Source organism: Mytilus californianus, unplaced genomic scaffold (assembly GCF_021869535.1).
Source record: "Mytilus californianus isolate M0D057914Y unplaced genomic scaffold, xbMytCali1.0.p SCAF_2, whole genome shotgun sequence".
NCBI classification, from domain to species: domain Eukaryota; kingdom Metazoa; phylum Mollusca; class Bivalvia; order Mytilida; family Mytilidae; genus Mytilus; species Mytilus californianus.
The window spans coordinates 52,402,919-52,416,718 of record NW_026262668.1 but is presented as its reverse complement, the minus strand read 5'-3'; the positions used below and the strand labels follow the sequence as shown (position 1 = coordinate 52,416,718).

Genomic DNA, 13,800 nt, shown 5'->3' with positions numbered 1-13,800 from the left:
ATCAAATGCTTTCTCAAAATCGACTAAAGCACAGAACATTTTTTTCTTTTTTAATTTCAAAATTTCAAAAAAAGAGTGTAGTGTAAAGATACAATCACAAGTTGAGTAACCATTTCGAAATCCACACTGATTTTCATTAAGTAGTAAAACTTCATCAGAGAACCTTGCAAGTCTATTACTTAAAATAGCTGTAAATAATTTACCCATACAACTTACAATAGTAATGGGTCTATAGTTTTTAGGATCAAACTTATTGCCTTTGTTTTTATATAATGGCTTGATCGTTCCAATCACCCAAGATACTGTACTATTCCAGTTCTAAAAATCAAGTTAAACAATGCAGCATAAACATCAATAAAAAAATCGCCAGAAGTCTTAATATATTCGTTAATAATCATATCATAACCACAAGCTTTGTTATTTTTTAAATTCTTAATTCATTTTAATATTTCTTCTTTCGTAATTGGACTATTCAAATTATCATTCAGTTGACTCATCAAATTTGTATCATTAGTTGGCAAGTCAATTGGATCTGAGTTACCCGAGTTTAGCTCTTTGAAAACGTTGAGTAAATCCTCAAAATTAATATTCGGTTGTTTTGAATGTTCACGTTAGTTCAAAATTTTCCAATACTCTTTGGTGTTTTGAGATCTAAGATTTTTCAATTTTCGAGTCATATCTTTTTTATGTTTTTTTATAGCCTTGTCCATGACCTTTTTATATCTTTTCTCAGATTCTTTAACTTTATTAGATAATAAAGGCGAAGGCCTTGCCTTCAGTTTGCGCTTAAATTTTCTATAATTCTGTCTCTCAAATTTACACTCAAGGTTAAACCAAGGTTTATCTCCCTTGTTTTTGGATGCTCGTTTTTTTGGCTTGTCTGGTCTTGTTCCTAAAGTCTCCCTTGCGGCTTCTATTAGGACTAATCCGATCTCATTCACAAAATAGTTTACCATGTCATCATTAATACTTTCCAAATTTACATTTACTAAATCATGTAATAAACTGTCTAGTTTTTCAAAATTTAAATTCTCTCTAAATTCAGGTTTCTTTTCATGATCCCATTTATTAACTCTTTTAAATGATTGACTAATGAAATTGTTCTGTTCAATGTCTTCATTTACAGATTGATTACAGACAACAATTCAAACACATATACAAAGGGCAATGTACATCTGAGTACAAATGTGAAAATTCTAAAACGTTCAAATTAATAATGTTTTCAATAAAATTAATATTACTTAAACATGTTAAACAGTAGTCTACTACACTTGCGTTTCTACAGGTAAATTTTCCAACTCTATCAGTACCTAGTCTTCCATTCATAATAAATAAACTGTTACATTTACATAACTCAAGTAATTGATTACCGTAACGGTTTTTCCCTTTGTCCATACTATTACGATCTATGGGTATATTAAAAAGGTTTAGGTTACATACATCATTAATAGATACACCTTCTAACTCATTATTCTTATCATTTTCGTCAATAAAAATATAATCTTTCTCACTGGCCGTGCGGGCGTTAAAATCCCCGACCATAAATATATTTTCATATTTGGATGAGAGTTCTAGGTACTCGCTTTCAATTTCACCGAAAGCATCAGGTGATGAATAAGCAGTGTATTCTGGTGGTATGTACACAACACCGAGGATAACGTCCCCGTCTTTGAATAGTCTTGAAATCTTACACCATAGAACAAATTTACTATTTGTCTCAATTACTTGGATACAATTCGAAATATTTTCCCAATACCCGAGTACAATACCACCGGACTTCACTCTAGATATCTTACGTCTATTTTTGGCTTTTACCTTATATCCCGGTATACAAATTTCATCCATATCGTCAGTTTTGGACTCGACAAAGCATAAAATATCATGTTTTTGTAGTAAATTTTCGAATTCTGGGTATTGTAACTTATGTTTTAGGCCACAACAATTTATGTAAATAAGGTTTATGGTTTGAATATTTGTAGTTTTTTCCTGAGACAGATCTAAAGATTCACTGTTTAGAGAATGGCTTGGGCTCTCATCATCTAAAATATTTGCATTTTCAATCTCAACATTTACATTAAAAATCATATCAATCTGATCATATATTTCATCAATACATGTATTACCCTTCTACAGGTATATTACTGGGTGATATATCTATTGTATTATAATCATTAGTACACGTGTTTATTACATTATATTGTTGCCCACTAAATATATTACAACTAGACAAATCAAATGTTAGATCACTATTTTCAATACGAACGTCGTTAATTACACTAGTATTATTTACATAGTCAATTTTTCTAAATGTAGCACCAAGTTTATGATTTAAGTTCGACGTCTCAAGGTGGTGCACTTGGCGCTCCTAAATGCGTGAAGGGGTTGAGCTGGTTCGAGGCCGTTTCATGGATCTGCGATCCCCTTGTGAGTTTGGCGTTGACTGTTCGTTAATATGCGGGGCATCGTTACATTCTTCCGGATTACCATGGCGGTCAAATGTGTCGATGTCATCGTGTATCTCATACAGTTCATTGTCGATATAGAGTCGGTCGCGTACAAGTTTCACATTTCGTCTATTGTACTTGGCTTCCTTCATGATAGGATACAATTGCTTCATCCTGTCTTCTATTTCTTTCGGGAACTGCTGTCTGATACCATATCTAGTAATTTGTAACCTGTAGGCATTATCTAGTACATACTGCAAATCGTATTGATATATGAATCGTGCGACGGTTGGTCTCATACCACGTTGACTGCGTCCAAAACGGTGGACATTACCAAATTCAATTTTGTAATCAATACCAATTTCATTATAGAGGAAATCTCGAAGAAATTCTTCTGTGTTTTCATCTCTTACCTCGTAAAGACCAGTAAAGATAAGATTGTTCTTCATAGACCGACAATGTAAGTCAAGCACTCTTTCCTTAAGATTTTCTAGTTCACCTTGGCAGTTACATTCAGTCGAAGTTCTACCTTGTGATTTGATTTCAGAAATGTCTTAGGAAACCTTATTAATGCTTGTTTTTGCTTTATCAATTTCACTGGTATTCTTGTCATTGAGGCTCTTGTTTTTATCACATTGAGATTTTAGGTTGTCAAATAAATTCCCTACTCCTTGTATGTTGTTTTCAAGTTCAGTTATTTTACCTTGGCATGATTTTAAGCCCTTCTCAGTAGTAATAACTCGACTTGTCAGAGATGTAATAATATTTTTATGTCACCAAATATGTCAATGCCTTTCTCTACCGACTGCAATCTTTTATCAATGCTTGATACTAGATTTATAAAGGTGTTCAAAAGTAGAGGTACGATTTGGTCCCCCCCCCCCTTTTTCTTCTACAATCTTTCTACTCTCCTCCAAGAGCTGACGTGTTTCACTAAGTGACATTATATATGTATTAGAACTATAGGTAAACGCATGGTCAAGTGATCACAGGGTCCAAAGTCCAATTTCGATGACCGATTGCAACACCTCACACAAACAATTAATTTACATTGTCCGACTTAGTGAATTGTTCTCATTATATGTAGGTGTAATGTTCTATTTTTAGTGCTGTCTTCAAATAAATTGCACAAAAGGTGAAAAATTAAATCATTATCATACGTTTATTCTCTTCTTCTCACCATGTAGTATATTTAATGCTGTTCCTTATGGTATATCGGTTGTCTTCGTTCTTTTCGTGAATTCTACATTTTTGATGATTTTAGTCTCTCTGAAAATTCACACGTCCATTACGTCAAGGGGACAGCACTCCGACCTTTGTAAAATATAGCCTACTTATTATCTAAATCGGGAAAAACAAACAGTGGTGGTGCTTTATTTTAACTTTTCATCAGTATAGTAAATTCGCCATGTTGTGTAATATTGACATGTCCTTTTCATGCTAAAAATTTTTGATTTTGTTTACAAATAATATCGTATTTTGTTTAAATCTTGTATCGTGAAATACAAAAAAAAAAAAAAAAAAAAAAAAACTCAAGTCGTTATATTTGAATTTGAAGCTAATTTATGATATTTTAAGACGAAATCAAAAATTAATTTTGATTTATCTCTTATTTACCCAACAAACTGTTTGGAGAAAATATAAAAAAAAAACCGTATCAATTTAAATGAGTGATCTATATGGTCGTATTCTATACTATTAAACGAGAAGACCTCATTTTGTGTGTCGCTTCTCTTCCTTCCACAATAAATAAATCACCATGCCTCTGTGTCCTATAGGTACCTTGCATAGTCGCATTTGTCATCCATTCTTATTATTATTTAGTTTGGGTTATTTGGGGAGAAAAACGAAAATAAAGACGTCCGGATATTGTTTCCGTCATCAGACCGACTTTTTAGTCATAGACAAGACTTCCGGTTTTAAACTTACAAATAATTTTCATAAGTCCTCGGGGACAGGACAATCATTTTCGCGTTTATCTTCATGTATACTATGATTATACTATGACTCTCTATAGATTATAGCAGGGGTCGCCGTGGAGAAGAAACTTGAAATTGATAGTTAATAGCACATACACTTTATTTATGATATACGTATGTTCATAGTATACAGAAACGCGAAAATAATGGAATTCATCAGAAAAAAAATAAAAAAAATAACGGACTTTGGAAAAAAGAGAGAGGGCTTAAAAATATTGTCCTGTCTCCAAGTACCTATGATTTTTGATACCTTTTCTGAAATTGTCCAGACATAACAGTGGCGGATCCAGAAATTTTCATAAGGGTGGGGGGAAGGGGGCACTGACTGCCTAAGAGGGGTCCCGCTCCTGTCATGCATCATTGATTCCCTATATAATCAAATTTTTTTCCCACAAAGGGGGGGGGGGGGTGTGGGGTCCGAGCCCCCTGATAAAACCCTCTAAATCCGCCTCTGCATGTAATCTTTTACAAAAATTCATCCTACAACAGTTTACATACTTTCAACCAAGGTCTAAATGCCCGCGATTTCGCGGGTGTGTTCTAGTAATTATGATTGGAACAAAGATAATCCCACCTTTAAATATTCAATTTACACTGTTATTTCAAGCAGTACATCTTGATGCGATGATAATGTTTTAATCTTTCTGTCAAAAAATAAGCTGCTCTTAAAGATGGTTTACTTGCATATTGTTCACATTTGCATATCTTTTGGTTTATTGTATGATTATCAGGAACATTAAGATTTGTCTCAGTATAGTGTTCTGCAACAGATTTTTGCAACTGTGCTTTTTATCGTTGATATGTTAGCCCATACAAGCTCTAGCGTTTTGATATATCCAGATGCGTACTTTTCAATCTTGCATAGAAGAAACTTATATAAGCTACGTTAAAGACACATATGATATCACGGAATTGTGGGGAATTGAAGTCAAAACTAATGTAATATTCATCGAGAAAGTTTGTCAATTCATGTTTAGGCTTTTAACATGTGCTATGTTTGACCGATTAATATATTCGGTATATTAAAATATTCAGGTTTAATATATTCGGTATATTAAAATATTCAGGTTTAATATATTCGGTATATTAAAATATTCAGGTTTAATATATTCGGTATATTAAAATATTCAGGTTTAATATATTCGGTATATTAAAATATTTAGGTTTCTTTACATTTTTCTTCCTTAACAAATTTCATTTTTTAAAGATTTGTCAAGACTGGTGCTTATTACTACGCCTATTCGATTCGTATTATAATAAATTTTGACTAAAATTGAATGCAAGAAAGGACGAATCAATGAATGAAAGAAAGGACGAATCAATGAATGAAAGAAAGGACGAATCAATGAATGAAAGAAAGGACGAATCAATGAATGAAAGAAAGGACGAATCAATGAATGAAAGAAAGGACGAACCAATGAATGCAAGAGAGGACGAATCAATGAATGAATTTAAAAAAAGTAAAGACATGATTGAATGAATAAATTAATAAAATAATACTCACATGACAGATCACTGTCCCATGGAGTCATTTCCGTACATGTGAAAGTTCCTGATATTTCGGCACAAATTTGCCATAATCCACCATACAGATTAATACTACTACTTAAAGATTGGCGATACCAGTATGGTAAACCAAATGCTACTCCATGAGCAATAAATGCAAGTAAAGAGAAGAACAACACAACACCCACAAGTCCTTTATGTTTCCTTTTCTCCATTTCATATATCTCAGTAATGTATTGTAATATTTATGAAAAATTCATTGAAGAAACTTTCATTAAAAATGTTAAAGTCAATTTTAAATTTTATTTTCCGAAAAAAACAAAATTGATTTATAGGAATACGTTTGAGAAGAACATAATTGTTGTAAACTTTAGGTTTCTAAAACGATATGTAATTAAATAGTCACATGAAACCTATTATTATACGCCAGTAATTTTTTAACTTATTATGTCCTACGTTTTAACCTTGCAGTTCAAGTGTTTGCTTTTGTTGGATTCTATATATATAAGTATTTACAAAGTTTAGATTTACTTAAAACTTAACTACACAATGTTGGAGCAATTATCTAAATACTTTAAATGACACAACTTGGTTCATCTGTTATTAGAAAAAATCAAATATGGACGTCCGTAAAGCAGAATATTGTTAAATTTAAATAAATTATAAGCCTGATATCTTTTACGACAGTTTTCTGATAATCGAAGACCAGCGATGTACAAAACCAATAACAATGTTTATGTTTACTAACACAAATACAAAGAGTCGGTCAACGATATCACCATTAAACATAAAAGGTAATAAAAAACCCTGATAAACACAAAACACTGTATTAAATGTTATTGTAAAAAATGGCGGCGCAATATTTTATTCATAACGGCCTTTGTAAAGGGTTGCTGAAAAAGGGAATTATAAAGAATAAAAACGTCCAGGTCACATAAGGTCAGAAACACTCTGATATTGTTTTTTTTTGTGTGTTTTACATTTTAGAATCTGTGTTTTTACTTAATTTTGATCACTTCTTTTTATTTTCTGTAGTTTTATTTTTTTAACCAACTTTCGATATTATTTTTATGTTATCTAAATATTGTTTCCTTAAAGTTCATTTACATGATGATGCAAGACGATCAAAGCTCGATTCTGTTTCCAATGATTTCTGCTCTGATCTGAATACAGAAATTTTAATAAGCGACGATTGACTTGGGAAACTAGATATACACTGCACAAAGGGGACATTAAAAAAATATTTATGAAATAGAAACAGCTATTGCTAATTTTCATATATGGATAAATAAACTCGTCATAGGTACCAGGCGAGACGCGCGTTTCGTCTAATAAAGTCTCTTCAGTGACGCTCGAATAAAACAAATTAAGAAGTCCAAATAATGTACGAAGTTGGACCGACAGTATCATTGTTGACAGATGTCAAATAGTTTTCAAAATAGCAAACAACATAAAAAGTAAAATAACAAAAATACCGAACTCCAAGGAAAATTCAAATCGGAAAGCTCAAACACAACATAACTGTGAATTATAAATAAATTATAAATAGTAATGTTTGTGTCATTTGTCATAAATTGAAATAACAAATTATAATAAAAAATAGGTAAAGGACGGTCTCTGGTCGTTTGATATTCCCAAAAATATACACATAAATTAACTGATTCACGGATATCTAATGGGATAAACAGCTCATTATTTATATATGTTTAACAATAATGCATGAGCACCACATTACAGCTTTTCGACAGGGCGGGCGTTCCCAAAATGTATATAGACCGAAGCGACGCTATCGGAACAATCATGTCTAAATAACGAATTGCGTACTTAATTTATACCGCACAACCACGTACAGCCTCTTACTTGATGTAGTTTTATCTCTTGGTAGAGCTTTCCTGATTTTCTACCGTACCAACCGTAGTACGAACTGGGAGCCGTCATTGAACTTTTGAAAATAATTGATGTATACACTTAATATCAACTAATGTTTTATGAATCATAACCGAAATTAATTGGGGGATTTTTAGCTGCAAAATGATATTAATTTCACATGGAAATTTTTCGTATTTAAAGCAAACTATATTGTGTGTACTCGATTATGCTTTAAAGCAACCGTCGCAAGTATTTTATTTTCCCTGAAATTGCAAAGAAAAAAAGAAGCTAAGATATAAAGCACATTTATATTCTATCTGATTTTCGCAGGTTATAATATTATAACAATATTGAAAGAATAAGTTGGATTTCTTTTGGGTAGGCGTTTAGAAAATATGTAAGAGCCATTTTAGCATAAGTTAACCTCGTTAATAACATATTAATAATAAGTATAAAAGCACAATCGACTATGCGAAGGGCTAGGTCTATTTCATTATACCAACTGAGCATGACCCGTATACATATAAACGATAAATCGATTTTTTTAATACAATTAAATATTGTCGCTTATTGTTTTCCTCGAATGTGACATACCGAATTAGACTTAAACAGGGTTGGTACTTATTGTTTTTCTCGAATGTGACATACTGAGTTAGACGTATCACAGGGTTTGTACTTACATGAGCATAACGGAAGGCATTTGTTGGGTAGGATCTGCTTATCCTTCAAGAGCACATGAGACCACCCCGATATTTGGCGGGGTTTGCGTTGTTCAATCCTTAGTTTTCTATGTAGTGTTTTGTATTCTGTTTGTATTCTGTTTGTCTTTTGATCGTTTTTCATTTTTTTGCCATGGCATTGCCAGTTTTATTTTTGACTTATGAGTTTGAGTATCCCTATGGTATTTTTCGCCTTTCTTGTATTTACGTAGTTCAAATTTTAAAATATTCAAACTGGTTTTTGCTGATATGCAATTCGATTCCTATTAAGATGAATAAAATAATTGCATGCATTTAATGATACCTCCAAAACAACACTAACGGTTGAGTTACGTACCAACCGTACATAATACATAGCAAATCGGGAAACCTCTAGTAGGAGAATCAATGTCGAATTTCTAAATTCCGGGTATCCCGCAGAGACAAAAATTAGGAAGAACATTACAGTCCAAAAAGGGGAAAATTATTACTTAGTCTACTATACAATCAATGGAATAAAATACATATTAAGGAATAATAACATAACAAAACCTCATTTTATATTCTAAAAAAGTCAAAGTTTATATACACTGACCCACTTTGGGAAAGACTCGAAAGTGACCTAAAGTCACTTCGAACGATCACCATGTATGAATTACAAAATTTCTAAGTTAAAGAGTTATTAACTATTGGAATTGAATCAATGTCCCTAATTACACGTGGTCGTGTATTTATACATTTACATCCAGCATATTATGTTGTTAGAACTTCACATCGCATTAAACTGCGATGGTCATTAAGGCCTAAATCAGAATTACGGATTACACATTTATTTATCGAATTTGTACTACCCATGAACTACACGACTGGTGCAAGATCTGCTTACCCTTCTGGAGCACCCGGGATCACCCCGACTTTTTAGTGAGATTTGTGTTGCTCAGTGTATTGTTTTGATACGGTGTTTAGTAGAGTGGTGTTGGTCTTTTCCTCGTTTTGTTTATTTTGCAACGGCTTAGTAGGTTTTCTTGAATTTTGATTGTCCCTTTGATATCTTCCGCCTCTTTGTTTATGAAATATGGTGTTCTGACTCACCAACATACTAAATACCGCATATAGGTTGTTGGAGATACACATCACATATATTTGTGATTTTGTAAGTGACAATTCAGGATATGATGTAAGTCTGGTCATGTAATATTTTTTGCAGTGAAGGTATAACGTTCTCTCTCTAGATAATACAAAAGTTGGTGACTATGTTGAACGAATCTATCCCACCGAACTAGAGATAAAGGATACTACAGATACAGTTAAGTCTGCCTCATATCTTGACTTACATCTAGAAATTGACAATGAGGGTCGGTTGAAAACAAAACTTTACGACAAAAGAGATGATTTCAGCTTCCCAATAGTGAATGTTCCTTCTCTATGTAGCAACATTCCAGCAGCGCCTTCATACGGAGTATATATCTCCCAATTGATACGATATTCCCGGGCTTGTATTTCCTATCATGATTTCCTTGATAGAGGATTGCTGCTCACAAGGAAGCTATTAAACCAAGAGTTCCAAATGGTGAAGTTGAAATCATCCCTTCGTAAATTTTACGGACGCCATCACGAGTTGGTTGACCGTTATGGAATAACCGTTTCACAGATGATATCGGTCGGATATGTTCCTTATGTCGTAACTACAATACCCTTCCCTTTTCACGAATGTGACCTACCGAATTAGACAATTTACCGGATTTGTAATAACATAAGCAACACGACGGGTGCCACATGTGGAGCAGGATCTGCTTACCCTTCCGGAGCACTTGAGATCACCCCCACTTATTGGTGGGGTTCGTGTTGCTTAGTCTTTAGTTTTCTATGTTGTGTCATATGTACTATTATTTGTGTATTTGTCTTTTTATTTTTGGCCATGGCGTTGTCAGTTTTTTTTTTCGATCTATGAGTTTGACTGTCCCTCTGGTATCTTTCGTCCCTCTTTTAATCCAATAACCTCATGCAAGAGCACAATTACGACAAGCATGGTTCAAAAAACGATTCAGCTATATGACTATCACGTTTTAAGACTTTATTGTCCAAGAACATTCATGACAAGTGGGACTTAGTGGGTCGGAGTAGGTCTCAGATATTTTAAAGCGTTTCTTTTTGAATGTTCATCCGTTTTTTGGCAGATAAATTTTGACAGTTTAAAATTTTGAAATTACAGGGCATTATAGGCCCCAAAATTAACCTTCTCCTTCGGTCAGGCATTGGCTTATACTTTGTTTAGAAACAATGTCTAATATTTCAATTTCAACATTTTTTAGTATGACGAAAAATATTTTCACATCTGTACTCGTACTATGAATAACAAATTTATTTTGTAAAAACTGTTTCTGTACTCCTAACAACAAAATTATTATAATTAAATTTACCTGTGTACGTTACTTTATTTAAGGCCATTTTGTCCGAGGTTAAAGTTGTTTTTTGACATTGAAACATCTTTTTTATTTATATTGTGTCATAGCTCAAACTTATTCGTTCAGTGTATATTTACTTGTTTTTGCGTATTTTCATTTTGATCGAGTTAAGCCATTTCAATTGATATTTTTTTGTGTGTCTTTTTATGTTGTAATGTTATACCACTTTTTCAGGTTAGGTTGAAGGTTGGCGCCTGTTTAAACGTTTAAACCCGCTGCATTTTTATGCACCTGTCCTAAGTCAGGAGTCTGTTGTTCAGTGGTTGTCGTTTGCTGGTGTGGTTCATCAGTGTTTCTCGTTTCTCGTTTTTTATATAGATTAGACCGTTGGTTTCCTGTTTGAATTGTTTTACATTAGTCTTTTTGGGGCCCTTTATAGCTTGCTGTTCGGTATGAGCCAAGGCTCCGTTTGAAAACCGTACTTTGACCTATAATTGTTTACTTTTTACATATTATGACTTGGATGGAGAGTTGTCTCATTGGCACTCATACCACATCTTCTTATTTATATGTTTATGACATCATAGTAAGACCAAAACCGACATTTCGACATAAAATATTCACTGACAGATTATATCATGCTACACATCTACAATTAATATTGCAGGGGCTTGATTATGGATCTTTTCACTTCCTCTTCCGTTTCAATATAGTATCAAAATTGTCTTCAACTGCAATATGTATCGTTGAATTATATTTTGATTTTATGGAAATAGGAAAGATTGTTAAAAAGTGTTTTAAAAATATTATCCAGACTCTTTAATAGTTATATTCCTGTTAGTTTTTACAATTTTCTTATTTAATCCTTTCAAGTAAAATAAGTTCAAGGAAATTACTCCTACATATATAGTCACAAGGACAACGCAAATATAAATAATTACGTCAATTCCTTAGGCTTGTTACAAGGTTTTGGGATATGTTACATATTTATTTAAGTAATGCATTATTCATTTATTGTGTAAATCCCTATACTCATCCATCGTTTGCTGTTTTTGTGGTGGTGGTGGTTTTGGTGGTGGTGGGAGGAATATAAACTGTATTAATGCAAGCAAATTAAGTTGTACAAAAACAATTTTATTATCCTTATCCAATTACTCCAGAACCATCGCCAGGATACCTGCAGAAAAATAATTTTACATATATTTAATCTATAATACATTAATTGTTAGAAAAAGAGCCAATAGTACTTGCACAATACCTACATGCATGGAACTAGGTAGCTTCTTCTAACTATACATTTCCCGACATATGATTTTGCTAGTTGTGGATATAGGAACATAAATGTCCTCTTAACACGTATGCATCGTTTTGTTTAAGAAAAAAACAAAAAAAAAACAAAAAAAAAAAAAACATGGAAAACTGACTGTTTTCTCCTTTTTTTCAAATTCATGAAATTCTAAAAAATCTTGCACTTTTTTTATTTTATCTAATATCATATCCTTTATAAAAGTAAATACATTGCAAAATCAAATCTAATATGTGGTAAAAATCAACGTAAGATACATTTATTTGTATTAAACTGATGAGCATTTTGTTTATCGGATTTTTTTTAAATGTGTTTTGATGTTTCATGTAATTGCCTTTCTTGATTATATAATAGACTCCAGATATCGAACAATAATGTAAAGATTTATCAAATGCGTTATCTCAGACATTCGTCTACGTCTTCCATCAAATTCCCTAGTTAAAAAAGAGTGCACCAAGAGGATATTTATAAGCATAAGCAATGAATGATGTCTGTTGGTCATCTTTAAGATTTAATCATACATAATATTATACCACAGATTGTTGTTTTATATAATTTTTAATGCCTAACTCAGGGGCATTATGTTTTTCGGTCTGTGCGTCCGTTCGTTCGTTCGTCCGTCCGTCCGTCTGTTCCGCTTCAGGTTAAAGTTTTTGGTCAAGGTTGTTTTTCATGAAGTTGAAGTCTAATCAACTTGAAACTTAGTACACATGTTTCCTATGATATTATCTTTCTAATTTTAATGCCAAATTTAAGTTTTGACCCCAAATTTACGGTCCACTGAACATAGAAAATGTATCTGTCCCGCTTCTGGTTAAAGTTTTTGGTCAAGGTAATTATTGATGAAAATGAAGTCCAATCAACTTGAAACTTAGTACAAATGTTCCCTATAATATGATCTTTCTAACTTTGATGCCAAATTAGAGTTTTGACCCTAATTTCACGGTTCACTGAACATAGAAAATGATAGTGCGAGTGGGGCATCCGTGTACTATGGACACATTCTTGTTTATACTCTATTATTATATATTCATATCTCAAGGAAAGAAGTTCTTAAAAGTAATACTTTGTTGAAAAAAATTATTGGTGAAGAACTAAACCTGTTGAAATTAGTTATTTCTGGTAGAAATCTAAGGGAGAAGACGTTTATTGAGTTTTAGATACTGTCGTTTTTCTTTGTTGACATATTTGTGTGTTTTTATAGTGATTGAGATTATAACACAATGTTGACCGCTGTACCCCTATTTTTGACATTTTTACCTATTATGTCTGTTTGTTTTGTTCACACATTGTTGTCAATATAATGGAATTTTATGCGACTGTCATACAAGTGAGAGGTTTAGCTAGCTTTAAAACCAGGTTTAATCCACCATTTTCTACATAAGAAAATGCCTGTACCAATTCAGGAATATGACAGTTGTTTTCCATTCGTTTGATGTGTTTGAGCTTTTGATTTGGCTATAATTGTTAAGGGACTTTCCGTTTTGAATTTTTCTTGGAGTTCGGTATTTTTGTTGTTTTACTTTTTACTGTTTCCTTTTGTATTGTTTGCAGTCTTAACTCTACTCTATTGTCTGTCAACAGGAATCAGTT

At 32.6% G+C, this 13,800-nt stretch overlaps 1 protein-coding gene across 2 annotated transcripts in view; it reads right to left on the bottom strand.

Moving 5' to 3' along the window:
• Positions 1 to 6,377, bottom strand: part of LOC127729997 (uncharacterized) — a 55,760-nt gene extending 49,383 nt beyond the window's left edge. The window contains exon 1 of one of the 2 annotated variants that reach the window (XM_052238002.1): positions 5,928 to 6,377. In XM_052238002.1, coding sequence (XP_052093962.1) covers positions 5,928 to 6,144 — 217 coding nt within the window. In that variant the 5' untranslated portion in view covers positions 6,145 to 6,377. The remainder of the gene's footprint in view (positions 1 to 5,927) is intronic. The other variant, XM_052238001.1, reaches the window with a different exon arrangement.
• Between the last annotated feature and the right edge of the window lie 7,423 nt (positions 6,378 to 13,800).